Raw genomic sequence first — 18281 nt, 5'->3', positions numbered from 1 at the left:
CACCCTTGCCTAACCCCTTTTTCTACTGGAAAGGGTTCCGTCAAGTCCCCCCCCATCCCATAGCGTACTCTTGCTGTAGCATTGGCATACAATTCCCTAATAAACTTGAGCAAATTTGGTGGAGCCCCCATATCAGCCAATAAGGCCCAAAGCTTAGAATGGGAAACACAGTCGAATGCGGCTGATAAGTCCACATAGACCATATAAAGATCTCCTCCTTTGATATAAACATATTTGTCTATTAAAAGTGAGAGATTTAAGGCTTGTTCAATGGTCCCCAAGCCCTGGCGAAACCCGTACTGCAGGTCTGAAATAATCCTGCCATCCTCCGCCCAGACTTGTAATTGCTCTAAAATGACTCGGCCCGCCGCCTTTCCCAGGGAGTCTAAGAGAGAGATTGGACGATAGCAGGTTACTGACTCTCGATCGCCTTTTTTAAAAATAGAGACCAGTACGGATTTCGACCAAGAAGGTAGTAGACCTACATAACAAGAAGCATTCAAGACTCTGGTTAAGGTACACCATCTGGACCCGGTGCCTTTCCATTTTTGCTTGCATTCAGGGCGAGGGTAATTTGCTCCAATGAAAACTGTATGTTGATGGGATAGATACTACCCCGATCATTCTCAAAATTGGGATTCTGAAATTTTTGATCCGAGTGATTATTTGACTCCATGCCAACTGAGAAAATCTTGGAAAAATAGAGAACCCATTCCTTTTCTTGTATAGCTAGATCTAATTTAGGTTGGTTAGCATTATCATTTAGAAGAGGAGACTTAACCACTTGCCAAAAAGCAGCCGAATTACTTTGGGAGCAGGTTTGATGCAATTGATCCCAAAGTTGGTTTTTTAGTTCCTTTTTCCTTGTTTTTAGTACAGAGTTATAGATTTTCCTTAAAGCTGAGTTCTCAGATGGCACCCTAACCAATTTTCTTAGTGCAGCCTTCAGATTAGAGTAAGCGACCGTACAGTCATGATTGAACCAGCCCTTCTTTTTTTGTTTATGCTTTACTTCTACCCACAATGCCTCGTTGATTGCTTTAACAATCAATTCAAAACTTAATATAACTACTATGTAGGGGGTCTCTAAGTTAAGACATTTCATAATGGAAGAATTAGCCTTCACAACCACTTGCTTTGTTATCTCCATAGGGTCTACTTTCCCCCAATTGAGGGAGTAACCATTTAGTCTGCCTAATACCAAATTATTTTGTGATAAGAGGGAGCCCAATCCGCGCTTCAATTTGGTGGTCAGTGAGAGGGAGATACTGAGGGGATAGTGGTCACTTAGCGGGATAATATGTCTATTAAATTCTGCGTCTTGAGTCCTCACGCTGTTTGAAGCCAAAATGTAATCTATTGTGGTTGAACATCCTCTACCATGAAAAGTGGGAGCCATTGTTAAATTCGTATCTTTCAGGGTATTTACCTGGGACAAGTCCAGCTCAAACAAAATTTCGTTTAGGTAATTACCTAAGGTGGAGTGTCTAAAGTGTGGAGTACCAAGTTCATCCAGAATACCACAAATGTTGCTAATTCTGGTAGTAGAACATGGTCCCAAGTTAAAGTCCCCACCCCAAACAATTACCTGTTCATTTAAGGACTTCCTTATGCTATTTTGTAATATGGAACAGATCTGGGATACCACGGTGATTGCCTCAGGATCAGAAAGATTATTATAAAAATTCACTATAAGAAAGTTGTCCCTAATATTTAAAATCAGTTTAAGAATCTAAATTTATGGCGACTACTTCCTTTAGGTTAAGGAGGTTTGAAACGTAAGTTGTTAAACCTCCTTTAGGTCTACCTGAGGAAGAGGGTAAAGCAGGAGTGAAATAAGTTTTAAAACCTTCCATATGTACCACATCAATGGTCCAGGTCTCTTGGAGTGCTATGATGTCGAATTTGGAACTAAATTCCCTCCATATATCGTTCCCAACCTTCGATCGCTGGCCTGCTATATTCCAAAGTAGTAGTTCAATTTGAAGATTACTCTTCTCTCCTATACATTTCTGCACGTCCAGCGCTGATTCAGTCATGGGGTTAAGATTTGAATCTAGCTCTAAAACCGAGGTCGAATCGACCTGGTTTAGGTCTATAGTCTTGACTAATAAGTCAGTAGATATAAGCTGAGACTGCTTCGATCTTGGGTTAAGAGCATAAGAAGGATGCGGGATTTTTTTAGAATTTACTTCTTTACGTGTAAAAGAAACCTTTAGAGGACTATCAACTGGTTCTTCTTCTATTCCCCGGAAGTTAAGTCAATCCACACCTTCCAAACCTAATAATGGTGCATAGCGGTTATGAAGGGGAAAGAGTTGATCATCTTGATGGAAGGGTACAAAGCTAGTATAGTCCAGAGTTGTGGGATGAAACCTGAAAGGACGTTCCTGATACTGAAATGTAAGCCTTGGGTGATGATTCTGGTATTGAGTTGAAGGGACAGAAGAAACTATGTGAGAGCGAAACTGTGATCCAAAACAATGATTCTGATTCTGATTTTGGAGTGAAAACCCACAGATGTCGCTCTGATGGCGACGTGAGGGATTGTAATAATTCCTCTTCCCTAAACGAAAAGAGCTGGGATAATCCTCCAGATGTTGAGATGAGCAGATGTCATGGTCAGCTTGATAATTAGATGGGGGCCTAGAGTAACCATCCTGAGGTTGAATTAAGGGTCTAATGCAATCATTCTGCTGGTGAGATAATAAATTTAAGTTAGTCTCTTTTATCGGGGCTACTCTGGGATAGAAATAGGGCAGATCAAAAGGTTTGATAGTGTTGGAGGAATTCAAGGGAAACCAATTTAGTATAAATCTGACTGCCCTTTTATCTCGAAAATTAATTATTATAATATCCCCCATAATATCTTTTTTCCTGTGACCCAGCCAAGGAACACGCCTAACATGTAGGATTTCTCCATTTATATCTGGGGGAAGTGGGCGGTTTTGTCTAAGCCAGAATATAACCTTATTTTTTAGCTGACCATGATCTTCTTTTTTGTCGGCCTTTAGGGGAGGAACTCCCGTAAGGACCACCACAAGAGGCACTGCCTCCGGAGGCAGATCCACATTATGGATTGGAAGAACAGGAGTCCTTACGGGATCTTCAATATCAGTTCGATTTTTAGATATTTGTTGGGGATATGTTTTCTCACCCACCTCCACCTCTTTTTCACTAAATGTCGCACTTAAGGAAGATTTTGGACAGGAGTTTGAGTTATTAGACTTCGATACTGTTTGAATCGTTGAATTTACTCCTTTTTGGTCGGTAATATTTAAATCCGATGTAGTTAATGAAGACGTTGGTGCAAACTTTGATCGATCCCTATTTCCTCTTTGATCTCCTTAATTGTTTGTTCTAAGTTCCCCAAGTGGGAAGCAATTGTTTTTAGTCTTTCTGATATTGGTAGAATGAAAGATCTAATCATTTTCTCAATATTTCCCAGTAGATGGATATCTGGGATTTCACCCACTGGGGGATGTGAAGAGGTAGCCCTAGGAGATGATAAAGATGTTTTAGATGTGGAAGTTTTAGACTTAGAAGGCTTGATTAATTTAACCTTGTCTCTCTTTGGGCCACTTCCCCTCTTTTTGGTGGTGTGCCTTGAAGACCTAACGTCTTAGGAGTCTTAGGGGAACCAACGATTTTCTTCACCACCTGTATGGATGCATCTACTAAGGAATCTGACTCAAATATTGCGTCAGATAGGGAAGAAGATAGATTAGTGATTGAATCTTTGTTTAGGTCAAAGGGAGGGGTGGTGTTTCGGAAGAGTAGAGGTGTGTTATCAATGAAAGATACATCGCAAGTGTCGGCTTCACAAGGAGTACTAGGTTGCGAAGGAATGGCTAGCTGTGAAGAAAGCAGAGAAGTAGATTTATATTTTGCCACTTCGACAGAGTGACGTCTCTCAGCCCGCCGCTCGTCGAGAGCAATATCCCTGTCAAATCCAGTAGATACCCTAATCACAAAATTATCTAATGTCCCTCGATTTGACGCTCCTCCCGCTAGCGATGGCACTTTGGAAACGGGGAGAGTCATTTTGGATACTACAGTCAATCTGTACACAAATCACTATACAAATCAACAGTCAGCAGATAATTAAAAGGGTAAATGATCACAGCCAACAATTACTGAGAAATGTCAAGCGAATCAGCTTACTGTTGGTGTTTCTCGGAAAGATCGTCAATCACAAACAGTCACGGAACCAGAGGGAAGAAAATGGAAGGCCCAGCCTCCTCGTGCCTCTGAGGGCCAAAGAGGGCCCGCCCTTTGCCCGGGCTTAGCCCGGCGCGGACCCACGCGCGGTCCCGCGAGGCGGAGGCCCAGCTGTTATTTATGCGCCTCCAGGCGCGGGTCTACAGGAAGCGGCTTCCTCTTCCGCTGCTGGGAATGCTGGGGGATGTGGTCCCCCTCCGAACAGCAGCCGCGTTGGAATGGCGGCGGCGGGAGGGAGACAGGCAGCTGACGCGGAACCAGAATCCGGAAAATGCAGGTAGGGAGTCAGGCTTCGGGAACACAAGAGAACAAAAGTCGCCCGCTCTGCCGATTGCCCAGCTGTTATTTATGCGCCTCCAGGCACGAGACTACAGGAAGCGGCTTCCTCTTCCGCCGCTGGGAATGCTGGGGGATGTAGTCCCCCTCCGAACAGCGGCCGCGTTGGAATGGCGGCGGCGGGAGGGAGACAGGCAGCTGACGCGGAACCAGAATCCGGAAAATGCAGGTAGGGTGTCAGGCTTCGGGAACACAAGAGAACAAAAGTCGCCCGCTCTGCCGATTGCCCAGCTGTTATTTATGCGCCTCCAGGCGCGAGACTACAGGAAGCGGCTTCCTCTTCCGCCGCTGGGAATGCTGGGGGATGTGGTCCCCCTCCGAACAGCGGCCGCGTTGGAATGGCGGCGGCGGGAGGGAGACAGGCAGCTGACGCAGAACCAGAATCTGGAAAATGCAGGTAGGGTGTCAGGCTTCGGGAACACAAGAGAACAAAAGTCGCCCGCTCTGCCGATTGCCCAGCTGTTATTTATGCACCTCCAGGCGCGAGACTACAGGGAGCGGCTTCCTCTTCCGCCGCTGGGAATGCTGGGGGATGTGGTCCCCCTCCGAACAGTGGCCGCGTTGGAATGGCGGCGGCGGGAGGGAGACAGGCTGCTGACGCGGAACCAGAATACGGAAAACGCAGGTAGGGTGTCAGGCTTCGGGAACACAAGAGAACAAAAGTCGCCCGCTCTGCCGATTGCCCAGCTGTTATTTATGCGCCTCCAGGCGCGAGACTACAGGAAGCAGCTTCCTCTTCCGCCGCTGGGAATGCTGGGGGATGTGGTCCCCCTCCGAACAGCGGCCGAGTTGGAATGGCGGCGGCGGGAGGGAGACAGGCAGCTGACGCGGAACCCGAATCCGGACAATGCAGGTAGGGTGTCAGGCTTCGGGAACACAAGAGAACAAAAGTCGAATCATTCAGTTTGTGGTCAGGTCTGTCGTGTGGATTATCCCTATCCTTACTGCTCTTTGCTGAGCTATTTTGCTGCAGGCCTTGGGTCAGGCAGAGCTCCTGGAGTTATTTAAATGGGTGTCCATGAGGGGGCGATAATGAGATCTCCGTACCTGTGTTGCGTCCAAAAGTCACTATGGAGTACTTTAGGGCCTGTCCACAGTTACTGGGTACCAACATCTAACTCACCTCAGAGCACCCTTGTATCTTAAAATCCATTGTGTCCCAGAGGCCGTGTACTTGCAGGTGCAAGAATCAGTATCATTGGACAGTGGGTCCTGGAGTCAGCCGAGAGACTTCCCATTTGCTTCCAGTCATAGTAAAGGCACCCTGAGCTGAGCTCACAACTTCACTCTTCCTATGGTTGTAGGAGTATAGGGCAGAGTCCTGACTAGTCAGCAGTCTGAGGACAGGCAATCTTTCCTGCACACATCAGCTCTCGTTCTCTGTATCTTACCCCCCTACATCAGGTGACAGCACATATAACCCAGAGCAGACACACTGTGAGTCAAGTGTGATGTCAGCTTCAAGTCTGGGCAATAGAAACCTAGACCTACCAGAGCAGAGCATCACTGCAAGGCTGTGGGGGAGAGCTAACAAGTTACATCCATCTTGCTGGCTAGAAGGTTATGGGGCCCACCCTGCGTGACTTTTCATGGCCTTGTAAATATGGGCCTCTTTCACGTATTATTATACCTGAAAGGGGCATTCCATGGGTGTTGATGTGGGTGTTCCCACGCAACATTCATGGAACAAGACTCATTCCCAGATTTACAACATTTTGTAAAACTGGGAATCCGTCAGAATCCTGAATGGCATGAGGAGGGGATATGCTTGTATTTCTCTTTGTTTTTTCCTCTTTCTTTGCATGCTGCATTCTGCAGCATGCATAGACAGGAAAATACCATTAATGATTGATTGTTTTTGTGCAGCCTGGTGTCCCTTACTGCACAAAACAATCATCCGTGCAGCACAGGCACCCTTGAAAAATGACAAAAGGGGGGGCTGCGCTGGTGCCAGCGCATGGGAAAGCACAGGGATACGTGGTATTATTGTTAATATGAGGCATCCCTGTGCGTTGAAAATGATGCAGCACGGTGCAGCTAAATCACTTGCGGCACCACGCTGTGTCATTTTCTTGTAGATGAGGCCCTATAATCTCAAAAACTGCCATAAAGAAACAGCATTTGCATGAAGTAAAGGTAATTTATTCATCAAGTTAGCAAAGTATTTTGGGGCATTATAAGTTGTGTGATTTGGAGGCCCAGCTGTTAGTGTGGCAGTTGTGCTTTCTCTACCACACCTGTGAAAGATAAACTGTGGAATTTAATGTTCTTTATCAGCAGTGGAGAAGTCGCCTTGGGACAAAACGATGCCACAGTATTTCAGGTGTACTAATTTAGCATGGTGGAATTTCTGGCAACAATTTGGGTATGGATATAAACCCACAAAGCTGAGGTAACTTTCCATTACCCACATTAAAAATGTCTCCTACGTGCGGGTCTTTGATGGACACCCTGGTTTCTCAAGAGGTTGTGGATGAAGGTGATGTTAGCAAAAATGGTGACCAACCTGCATGCTTATATGTGCAGCCACTCTAGTGCCCTTTCTGGTGGCATTAAAGGTCCAAACGGTCTGACCCAGTGGCTTTGCCATAATACACCTGACTACTGTGGCACGTGACAGCAAATGTGGGCAGAAGGCATATCTGCCATTTTTAGGCAGGTTGTTGAGGTACTGTCCACAGCTAAATCTGGCCTAAGCGTTTCCCTTACAATTTTATTTTTTGTGGATGCTTTTTCAGGCATCTCCACTCCAGTCCACAAATACATTTTAGCACTTGTATTTAATAAAAAGTTCCTCTTTTTCCTATTTTTCTTGTGCCAATCGTTTTTTTCGGAAAAGTCTCAGCCACACTATATACCAGAGTTTCCAAAAGAGTGTCCTGCAGAACCCTCGTGGTCCTCAGACCTCCATCAGGGTATATTTGAGGACGTTGTGTACAACTATCAGTAGTACTGGAGTATTCTTCATGCACTACTAACTGCCTCTTTAATTTTTTTTGTTGCTATTTAAGATTTTATTTAGCTCATTGTGCCTGTATTCATTTTGTATTGTTGAGAAGGAACCTCACAGTGGCAAAAGGAGGCAAGCCCTGTGTGGCCAAGAGAAAAAGAACCGCACCTGAAGACTCTTCCTGGAAGAGGTATCTAGACCTGCAGGTCAGGTCCCTAGAATCACTTTCACCTTCCTACTCCTTCCCAGAATCCTCTGTTTCATGTCTTATTTTTATATCTCTGAACATGGACGTCTGCAGAATTTTTTTCAGGGGTGAACATTTTTAATGTCGACATGATGTGTGCCAGGTGGGGCACAAGGAACACTGGGGCGCAAGAGGAGCCATCTGGCGCAGGGGGCAGGCCACAGATGTTTTCTTACAACATAGGTTTGTTGTGCCACAGTCATTTCTTTCTTTTGTGGCCTGTGGTAGATGTCACACCTTTTAACAATTGGCAAAGAAAAAAGCAGAAGTGCAGGCAGGAGCGGCTCCTGCGCCAAAGGTGAAAAAGCGCAGACATGCAAAGGGTTGAGAAACCTGGTGCAAAAGCTTAATAGAAGGATCAAGCTGTCATTGTCTGATTACCAATTTCTAATTTGTTTTTATGTCATCACTATTGAATGCATCACATTCATACACACATGATCAAGGCACTATACTAAATTATAAAAAGAAAATTAGAATCTGCATTTGATGTTAACATACACAAACGAATTGCAATTAAAAAATATGACACATGTATTTATTTTGGAAATGTATTAACTTAAATATATTAAAATAAATAAAATTCAATATATTAACTTAAAATAGCTGTTCTCATTCAAATTGGAAAATAAAACATATAAACTTACACTGGATAACGGTTGCAACCAGGTTAGGAACTGCAAACATCTACACTCTTGCTCAAATTCAACAATCACATTTTTCAATGAGTAGTTTTACAGTTTTTGTTCACTGGTTAGTAATGATCTACAAAAAGGAACTGTAAGCAGCTGTAGTCTTGTGCACATCTATCAATTATTTTTTCAATCAGCTGTTGTTCGATGTATGCTCATCATGCACAAACCTGATAAGCGATCATCTGCCAGTGTCGGCCTCAACCAGATTTTCACCCTTCTGAATGTGCTGAGAGACCTTTCCACTGTGCAAGTGGTCACTGGTAATGTGAGAGCAATGAGAATTGCTTGCTGGACTGATGGAAATAAATCTGCGTGGGTTGGCAAATCCAGAAATCCATTGTCAAACTGCTCATCCTTCATTGACCAGATCTCAAACCATGTGACTGCTGCGGCTTCCAGGTTTTCCATGTCGTAAATTTCTTTGATGTTTGCAATATGGCATTTGTATTGCTCAAGTGTCATATTTGCCATGTGTTTTGAGTAAAGTGTGAACAGATTCAAATTTGTCTTGTTTTTATTGCCAAACCGTCTTTCTAATGATGTGATGATAGAATCCAAGTATGGCACATAGATAGACTGGCAATAGTATTCTTACTTAGAAGAGGAACTAAAATTAGAACTAAATACTTGCCAGCCACACCGTCTGGGAACACAAAGTTCGATGTTCAATTTTTCTGCCATTGTTTGAACATTTGAAAACATTTCCTTAAATTGCTCTTCTGCTTTTTGTCTGTGATCACGGAACACAGTCAGAAGGTCTTGCACGTGATTACACACCTTGAGGATATGAAGCTAAACAGCTTGGAGAGCCTGGTTTACAGACTCCAATCTTGATGAGTTATCTAAAATTATGGTCAAGCAAAAGAGATAGCTCACTGTGCTTGAGGAACATTGCAATTGATGTGCATCCTGATGTGTTTTCCCTGATGCTGAAGTAAGTTTAATTGCTTAAAAATCTCTTCAAAGTTTGAACTAAAAATTCTAATGCTCTTGTATTTTGCTGTCCAATTATTATTATTACAAACAGAAATGATTAGAAATATTATTATTATTATTTCCATTGTGTTTCACTCAGCAATGCCACATTGGGAACAAGAGATCTTCTTTTTGTACTCTCACAAAAAAACTTGATGATGGCTTTCACTGTGCCAATAGAATTCCGTATATCATGAACAGCATTCAAGGCATTAACAACCAAATTAAGTTTATATGCAGCACAGTGAGCAAGAGCAGCTTTATGCTATTTTCTCTTTATTATGGGTTGAACGCCACTTTCCTTTCCAGCCATTGTAGAGCATCCATCCTATCCTTGCCCATGGAGTTTCTCCAAGTTTAATCCAAATCTTGAACATGTATCCATAATCATATTTGCAATTGAGATAGCATTCCAATAAATTCTTCTCTGATGACCGCTATGGTGCTACTTGTGTCTACAAAACGTACTCCAAGTGACATCTGTTCTTTTCGGACATGTCAGCACTTTCATCACCATTGATTGAAAATCCATTTGACATATTAACTAAGGATACTAGACTCTCTCTTAATGTTTCTTCATATAATGTAATAAATTCATGTTCAACCTGCTGCATCTTCCAGATGGTTCTTTAGGATTACAAATACTGCTTCAATGCGAAATTGGTAGAGTCTTTGCACGTTTCTAGTTGTACTTTTTTCTCCACGCAAAGCAATGTCACGTGGCCACAAAATAAGATAGTGGATAAAATTATAAATTCCTTTTTTTTTATTTTCTTCAACTTGCCTTTTCACAGCGCTGTCTATTTGGCAGACAATACTTGTTTCTGGTTTCATTCTGATCGCCAAATGTGAGTTAAATCCACTTGTCCGTTGTTATGCCAAGACGATAAAACATGGTTGCGTGCACTTTCATGGAAATCTTTATATTTAGTGAAAGGCGTAGTTATGAATGCTCCTTGTGTTCCATGATGAAGTGGCTGTAGAAAACTGTGCAATATGTGAAAACTGCACCTTTCAGTTGTGGAGAGTAGCTAAGCCACTGTGAATATTGATTAATCCACACATAACCGAAAGAGTGTGGTCCACCTGAATCCTTCTTTAAGTCATACTTTTCTGGTGGGGTATACGTATTTATTAGTAGATTGTATTTAAAATCATCTGTTAGTTTTTTGATGAATTAAAATACAATCCAATGTCATTTACAGGAGCATCAACATCATGGCTAGATTCTGTTGGAACTGAAACTGGACCTGCTGACCTGCTTGTGCTTGGTTCTTCCGCCTCCTGTTCACAATGTCTAGATTCCTTTCTTGCTTCCTTAATATCAGATTCTAAATCATTCAATTTTAGTTTTGAAAAAAATTTGCGGATGTCCATTTGTAAAAAGAAATGGGGATCATTAAATACTCTGCTCGTCACCGGGCTGTACTGAATAAACCGTGAGTTGTAGATGAGGTGCAGGGAGTTGAAAAATCCCTTTAAATGTCTACTGAAAGAACCAAGCTTTCCTTGCATAATGCATAGTTATATTGGGAAGATGAGATTTGTGAAGGTCAAATAACTCACCTCCAATGCACTATTTATTGAATAAGGCACTGGATGGCATCGACATCATTCACCAGGTATAATCCCACATTACCAGGTATAACCCCACCACACCAGATAATCATATAACTCCCTATGGTGGCACAAAATATAAACACACTGCTTTCTCCTTCTTTTGCCTCAATAAGTTTTACTACTTTCCCCTTCCTATGCCCCATTTTTCTAAATGCTTTCTCCTGCTTTTGCCTTGTTTTTTTACTGCTTTTTCCTTCCTCTTCCCCATTTTGCAGAGAGCTTTTTTATGCTTTTCCCTCGTTTCTTTTCTGCTCTCTCCTTCTACTCCGCCCTTTTTTCTGAGTTCTTTCTTTTGTTTTTGCCCCGCTTTTTACAGTTTTCTCCTTCCTCTCCCCCATTTTTCTTAATGCTTTCTTATGATTTTGCCTCGTTTCTTTTGCTATTTTTCTTTCTCCTGTTTTCCTGAGTGCTTGCTTTAATTGTTACCCTCATTTTCACTGCTTTTTGTTTTTTACAGCACTGCACAGAACTGCCCAATAAATGCCAGAGGCTGCAAACTATGACATACAGGCTACACAGCTGCCAGGATTTTAACGCAGGTCGGTTGGGGGCCATAAAGCGCTATGAGCGAGGAGGCGAGACAGTAAGTGAAAGGCCCCTTAACTTCGGGCTGCTGCTGCTGCAGCGCACAACAGAGGCTGCAGGTCTCTGAAAGTCCTCCGTCTGATGTGCGATTTGAGCCTGTGGCTGTGCAGTGCGCATTATGCTGGGGGTTGGGATGGGGCAGGTTGGACCATGATTCGTCTAACTCTGAGGTGGAACACCGGTGAGGAGGCTCTCATTGGTAGCACTCAGCTACCAATGACAGTGCTGCCTGCGGACTGAGATCGGGCTGTGAAATCAGCACCAGGACCGAGTGATCCAGGGGAGAGGAAAGCAAGCGCCCCCTCCTTTAACGCAGACCAGCCTCTCTAACCAGGTTGTGGTTAAGAGGGTTCTTTTTCTTTAAGACTGGAGATCGAGCCTACGACTCAGTCGTGAATAAATAATTTGATTCCCCGAATCTCAAAGATATTGATATTCAGAGTAAGGAGTCATTTTACTAGTTGCCTTTAGTATACATTACAGTCTTTCACTGGTTCATAGATATATAGATACAGCATCTCTTTACAAATACATTTTCTTGACAATAATTTAGAAATCACTGAATAGTGTTCTCCCTCAATTTCTTCTGACCTTTAATTGCTTTTCATTGGTAGGGGTTTCTCAGGGTATGAAAAAGTATTTCCTCCTGAGGAAAATGGCTTGGAATCACAGCACTTTACAAGCTTCCTTAACCACTACTCCATTGGTAGGCTTTGAGGTGCTCTCCGCCTTCACTTTCGATTGATGACATCCACGCCCCACCCCTTTGTTGTTGTAGCTCCTGTCCATTGTTCTTCTGATGCACACCCTGGTGCGCTACCATTGTGTACCCTAGTATTCAACAATGGGTATGCCCAGATGTGGGTCCCGTGCTCACTATGCCATTGGAACCAAACTGCACTAGACTGACAAGTTCCAATCAGGGTGAAACTGGTTGCCAGTCTAGCGGTTCATGCAGGACCTGACCTAGCAGTTTGGGCTGAACTGTTTCTATTGGAGAAGGGTCAACACTGGTTTGCATATCGCTGGATACAAACTAAGGTGGCATCCCTGTCCCCAGTTGCGACTCCGAGAAATTACCAGCGATGGAGATTAATTCAAGCACTCAATTCATCACTTTTTTGTATAAACTTGAGTGTGTCCCCCCAAAGTGAGACGGGTATAAGCTATATCTGGCTGATGAACTCTAATGAGAGCGAAACTGGTCCTGGGATGCTTGTGTTCGGATTCATAGAGGGCCTGGCAGCCTGATCTGGACTGTACCCACTGGAGCAGGGTTGAGACTGATTTCCGTATAGCTGTATCAAAATGGAGGTGGCATAGTGTGCAAAATATAGGTTGGCTGGGGTGCATCCTCAACAAATACCAGTGTCTAAGGTTAATTCAAGCATTCCATCCATCACTGTTTTGCATACTTCAGTGTGATACTCTTGGGCACCCAGGCACTCGGCTGGGTTAACCAAGTCCGCCCTCTGAAGCCTCCTGCATGGTAATACCTTTGTTAAACTGCTTTGCCCATGAGTTTCTACAGTGAGTGATAGAGCGCAGCGCAATGGAAGGTCTACCTCCGTTTCTTACTGTGCGAAAATGATCCAGTTCCCAATTTCCATGAGCAGTAGACACCGGGACAAACCATGCGCTGCTCTTTTGTTTGGTAACCAATGTTCCAGACCCGAGAGACGCCTTTCTTTCATCCTAATGTGCTGTCTGTGTGCTAAAGCAGATGCCCACCTTGTGTCGGTAAGAAAGGCATGCTTCCAAAGAATTGGACATTTTCTGTGAAGGGTAGACAAATGTCAACCCTGTCCACAGCAGCACCTCAATGGTGCCAGTAGCATTGGAAGGATGCCGCAGGCCCCAGGGCAAGCAGGGAAAATGGGTCACAGGACTGTGGGTTAGGTGCAAAAAGTAGAAACAATAAAATAACATAACTTGTATTTGCAAAGCGCACGTACACCCGTGGGCATCTTGGCACTGAATAACAGATGCTTATTGTGACCCAACTCAATAGTACTCATTTTATCGACCTCAGGAAGATGAAAGGCTGCGTGAACCCACCGGGATCCTGTGACCACCAGGTCAAATACAGGTCCCTACAGTGGACACGTTAGTCCACTAAGCCACCAGACCTGGCTGTCAGGGTTTCATGGGCCCTTCCAGTCACTGGGCCCCGGTGACACTGCACCTGCCGCACCATTGATAGCTACGCTCCTGAATGGTCTTCATTTTACTAGCCTCAAAAATATAAACATCTGAGCGGGCCGTTTTAGCATGTGAAATGAGGAGACCTGCACAGGTTTATGTTGCTGTGGCAAAGAAAATCACAAAATACACTATATCATGAATTTGCGCCAATCCCCTCCGCTCGCCCCTCACACAAACCCCAACACAATGTCATTCAAAAATGATCTGTAAACATGTATGCCCCAGAGCGCTGTATTCCAAGAGACTCATCGGCTATCATGTCACAGTCGATGACACTAGAAACAACTCTGTCAGGCAAGGCGCAGTTAAGTTGCCAGACTTATTGTGAATGTCTGCAATGACATTTGTGGCACAAAATGCGAAAGGGAGGCCCAAGGTAAACCATAAATTAATCACAATTCGACCGACGCATACCTCTCAAATTTAACGAAACATTTAGCATAGAAAACAAGAAAAGTCCAACCGCTCCAAGAGCTACACGTTTAAGCACTACACGGACATAAATACTTGTGCTTCTAATTGCGAACTTTTAAATTGACAATTTCAGAGAGAAATAAGGATGTTTTTCTCTCCTTGGCTGCATTTCGGTAACCCTCTGCGTGTTCTATAGTGGCCGACCAATCTGTTAGGGTTCTAGCGCCCTGGGTCGGCACGTGGCGCGTTGAAGGCTGTAAAACTATAAACCAATACAACGGTAATCCCCCATTTAGTCCTTGGCGCGGATCTGTCCGATACAGCGCCCAGAAGTGCCCCTCTCACTCCTCCTTGAAGCCCCAAGCCTCACCTGCCATGATGGTGCGTTGCACAGCAGACACCTCTCTTCCCCCGGCGAGCACACACACCTCTGAGAGGAGTCCAGGCGCACTGGTTGAGCACAGCTTCGGAGCAGAGAGACAGACTCTCTCTCGCTTGCTCTCTCTCGCTCTCTCTCTCCCTTTCTCTCTCTCTGCCATGGCATTAACTCTTCCCCTGCTGATGAGGACCACTATGCCAACCTCTCACTGCTCGGTGGTGTAAACAGTGACCTGTATGGCACCAGGCCAGGTTCCAAGTACTCCGCCTGGGGACTTATACAGATTTAGATGCTGCCAGGTAATGTGCTTACATCAGGTATGTTTACCACATGAAAACAGGAAGGGAAAGCTACACTACCTGAACAGCATCCCAGCATGCATTTTCAGTAACATTTGAAATCCACACAATTAAAACAAAACACAGATGTTAATAAAGCCAATAAATCTGACTTTAATGTGCTAACATGCCCAGGCATGCACAAATGAGCACAGACTGTGCCAATTAAATGTGCAGACTGCCTCTTCCCTTATGTCCTATATCTGTGCCCTGTTTTTTATTTTTTTTTATTTTGGGAGGTTAGGGTGCTGCACGGCACCATGAGTGAGAACTTAGGAAACAAGCATTGGTAAATTAATTAGGTTTCGCCTATGTGATTAATAAGAATTTGTTTCCTGTTGTAAGTTGCAGTAGTAATATCTGCAGAAAAGATTGGCTTTTTATCGTCCTGCGCGCTCACTGCGTTCGGAATCCCTTTTCACTGCTGTGGTCCCACGCGTGAGGAAGGCCCGCATTGGGGGACGTTCTTTCAGCCTCAAGGCCTCCCAGCTGTGGAATTCGCTTCCACTGGCACTCCGCAGCACTCCCAACTTGCTTCAATTCAGGAAGAATTTGAAGACTTGGCTTTTTAATCATTCTGTTTAGGTGGGCTTCTTTCTTTCTCTTTTGGGTTCTGTTCTTCTTGTTATGTTGTTATACTCTGTAGCTGCCTGTGGAAAGCGCCGGGACACTCTTTTAGAGTAGCCGAGCGCTATAAAAATGCACTTTAACATAACATAACATAACAGTTGTAGTTTGGTGAATAGTTGTGTAATATAAGCTATGGAAAGGCTCCTGAAGTGTTTTGCCTTTAAAAATGTTTTTGTTCGAAAGGCAAATATATGGTGCTGTTACTGATTTTATTATTGAGTGGGGAGATTAGGTAAATGGGAAAGTACTATGATAAAAATACATGTACCTGATATGTAGGCTTGAAATTGGTGCAGCTATGGGGAGAATAGAAGGTGGATGGAAAACCAAGCATTCATTGCACCCATTAATAAGGTCATACCCAATATTTATTTGGCAAGTTAAACAAAGGCTTCATACATTTATAAAAGAAATATGTCTCTGGAACCATAGATCCTTGTTATAGGAGGCTAAACACTCAACGCAAAGACAAAGTCAAGGAAAGGGACAGAAGGTGGAAGAGAGAAAGGGAAGGAGTTTGGGAAGAATTGAGAAAGTGAGGGTGATGGAAGTTAGGGAGCAGAGAAGAGGCAGTAGAAAGAATAAAAGTGAAGTAGGGGAGGTATAAAAAGACAGGTGAAAGGGAGGGACTAAGAAAGAAAGGAGGCCCCCTTCCAGGTTCCCGATTCTTACTTTTCGCAGATTGATGCAGCAGTTAGAAATCTATTATGGGATAATACACAAACTCACTATGGGGTGGTACGATGGAGGCATAGGGTTGCCGGACATGTGCCTGTATTACCAGGCGTCTCAATTAGTAGCCATTAACAAATGGGCGTTTGGATACCATGCAGACCCCAGCTTCCGCACTGATCTGCGGTTAATGGGGAAGGGAGGCTACAAAAGAGCGCTATATTCAAACCCCAAGAAGCTAGGTTTGACCGGCCCAATGGCCCGTACAGTTGAAATGTGGCATGGGGTCCAGCGGCGGATGGGATGGCGTGGGCGCCAGACAAAGGCTACCCCCCTGTGGGAGCCCGACATCTTGGGACGCCTCAGTGCATGTGCAGGTTTCAATAAGTGGGACATGATACCTATTTCCACGGTGAGGGGTATGTGGATTAAGAGCAAGAAGGCCTCATTTGCAGAACTCCAACTCAAATATCAGCTAGAACCGTCAGAGCACTTCCGGTATCTTCAGATTAGCCAAGCCATAGACTGCGCCCTTCCTACAGACACCTCCCTCCCAGAATCCTCTCCTCTGGAGGACAGGTTGTTGCTGGACCCAATGGACAGCAAGGCTGTCTCCCTAACGTACAAGAAACTTATCAACAACCAGCCCGATCCTATGCTGAAATTGCGTGCTAGTTGGGAGGCAGACTTGGGTGCTATCACTGATGAGGAATCAGGCGCGTAGCTAGGGGGGGGCGGTGGGGGCGGACCGCCCCAGGCGGCACTATTTTTAGGGCGGCCGCTCAGCACTGGTGGCCCGTTGCGGCTGCGGCGGCCTTTATAATTTATTTAGGGACAGATTTGACTGTCACTAAATAAATTATAAAGTCCGCCGCGGCCGCAACGGCGCGCGCGGCCGGCGGCCCAGTTAAAAAGTTAAACTTGTCTTCAAGCAGCGCGGTGAGCGCGCTGCGCACTGCACGCACCTGACCAGCAGACCTACTTGTTTGTGGTGCGCCAGTGCGTCAGCGCCTGCTGCAGTGCTGCCTTGCCATTATGACGTCGGTCGGTTCCGGTTCGGCAAGACTAGAGCCAGGACTTCGTATTGGTCACCCAGCCTGCTCCAGGGCCTCGCGATGAGAACGTTACGTAGTGGTGACGCGTCACGCGCTTCACCACTACGCACTCGTGAGGACCCAATTCTGTGCTGCACAGGTCGGAGTCGGACTGTCGGAGAAAATAAGTTTGTTTATTCCTATTCCCCTTTCCTGACCCCTGCAGCTGCTTATCGCATCAGGCTGTGACACAGAGTTCGACTAGTAGGTAAGAGAATGTGTTACTATTTTTTTTCTTTTAAAAATATGTGCAGGCCCAGCAGGACACATACTTCTGTGCACGTCATTTAAACAGTTTTTATCCTTCTCATGGCCGATGCAGGACACAATATGACAACGCAATTCAGAATGCCCAGATAACGCTAGTGATTAATGATCCTGCTGGAGAGCAATCGTTTGTCTGTTGGTAGTTTTTAAGTGCAGATGAACTGTATTTTATGTGGATAGCTCAGTGGGTTACTGCCTTTGTCACAGAGATCCTTGTGTTACTTGCAGTTCAGAAGTTACAATCCTAACATAGGACAGTGACCAATGAACTGTCATCAAAGAGCTGCATACAAACATGAATGGTATCGTTTTTTTTGTTTTGTGATATAGTTAGAGCTTCCTCAGTCTTTCATCATTCTAATGTTGCTAAAATGAGTATGTTTGAGCAGAGATACATTTTTATCAGTAAAGCTGATCCCCATGGAATACTCTTTTAAATCCTAAGGTTGTGTTTCCCCAGACCAAATCCTCTCAAAATATACTGCCCACCAGTATGGATGACATGTGATTCCTACACCTTGTAATCCTCATTGGCTTATGTGACATTCCCTGTAGACTGATTTACATACTTGTATGATTGATTGTCTCTGTATAATGTGTTTGTGGTGTAAAGTGCTGACACACTACACTACACTGATATGAGTAGCGCTAAA

At 44.4% G+C, this 18281-nt stretch overlaps 1 protein-coding gene across 1 annotated transcript in view; it reads right to left on the bottom strand.

Moving 5' to 3' along the window:
• IGFALS (insulin like growth factor binding protein acid labile subunit) overlaps positions 1 to 14768 on the bottom strand; it is a 44093-nt gene extending 29325 nt beyond the window's left edge. The window contains exon 1 of the mRNA XM_085628350.1: positions 14619 to 14768. Within this exon, the coding sequence (XP_085484476.1) occupies positions 14619 to 14625 (7 nt within the window). The 5' untranslated portion in view covers positions 14626 to 14768. The remainder of the gene's footprint in view (positions 1 to 14618) is intronic.
• Between the last annotated feature and the right edge of the window lie 3513 nt (positions 14769 to 18281).

Source organism: Triturus cristatus, chromosome 10 (genome assembly GCF_964204655.1).
Source record: "Triturus cristatus chromosome 10, aTriCri1.1, whole genome shotgun sequence".
Lineage (NCBI taxonomy): Eukaryota > Metazoa > Chordata > Amphibia > Caudata > Salamandridae > Triturus > Triturus cristatus.
This window is presented reverse-complemented; position numbering and strand designations above follow the sequence as displayed.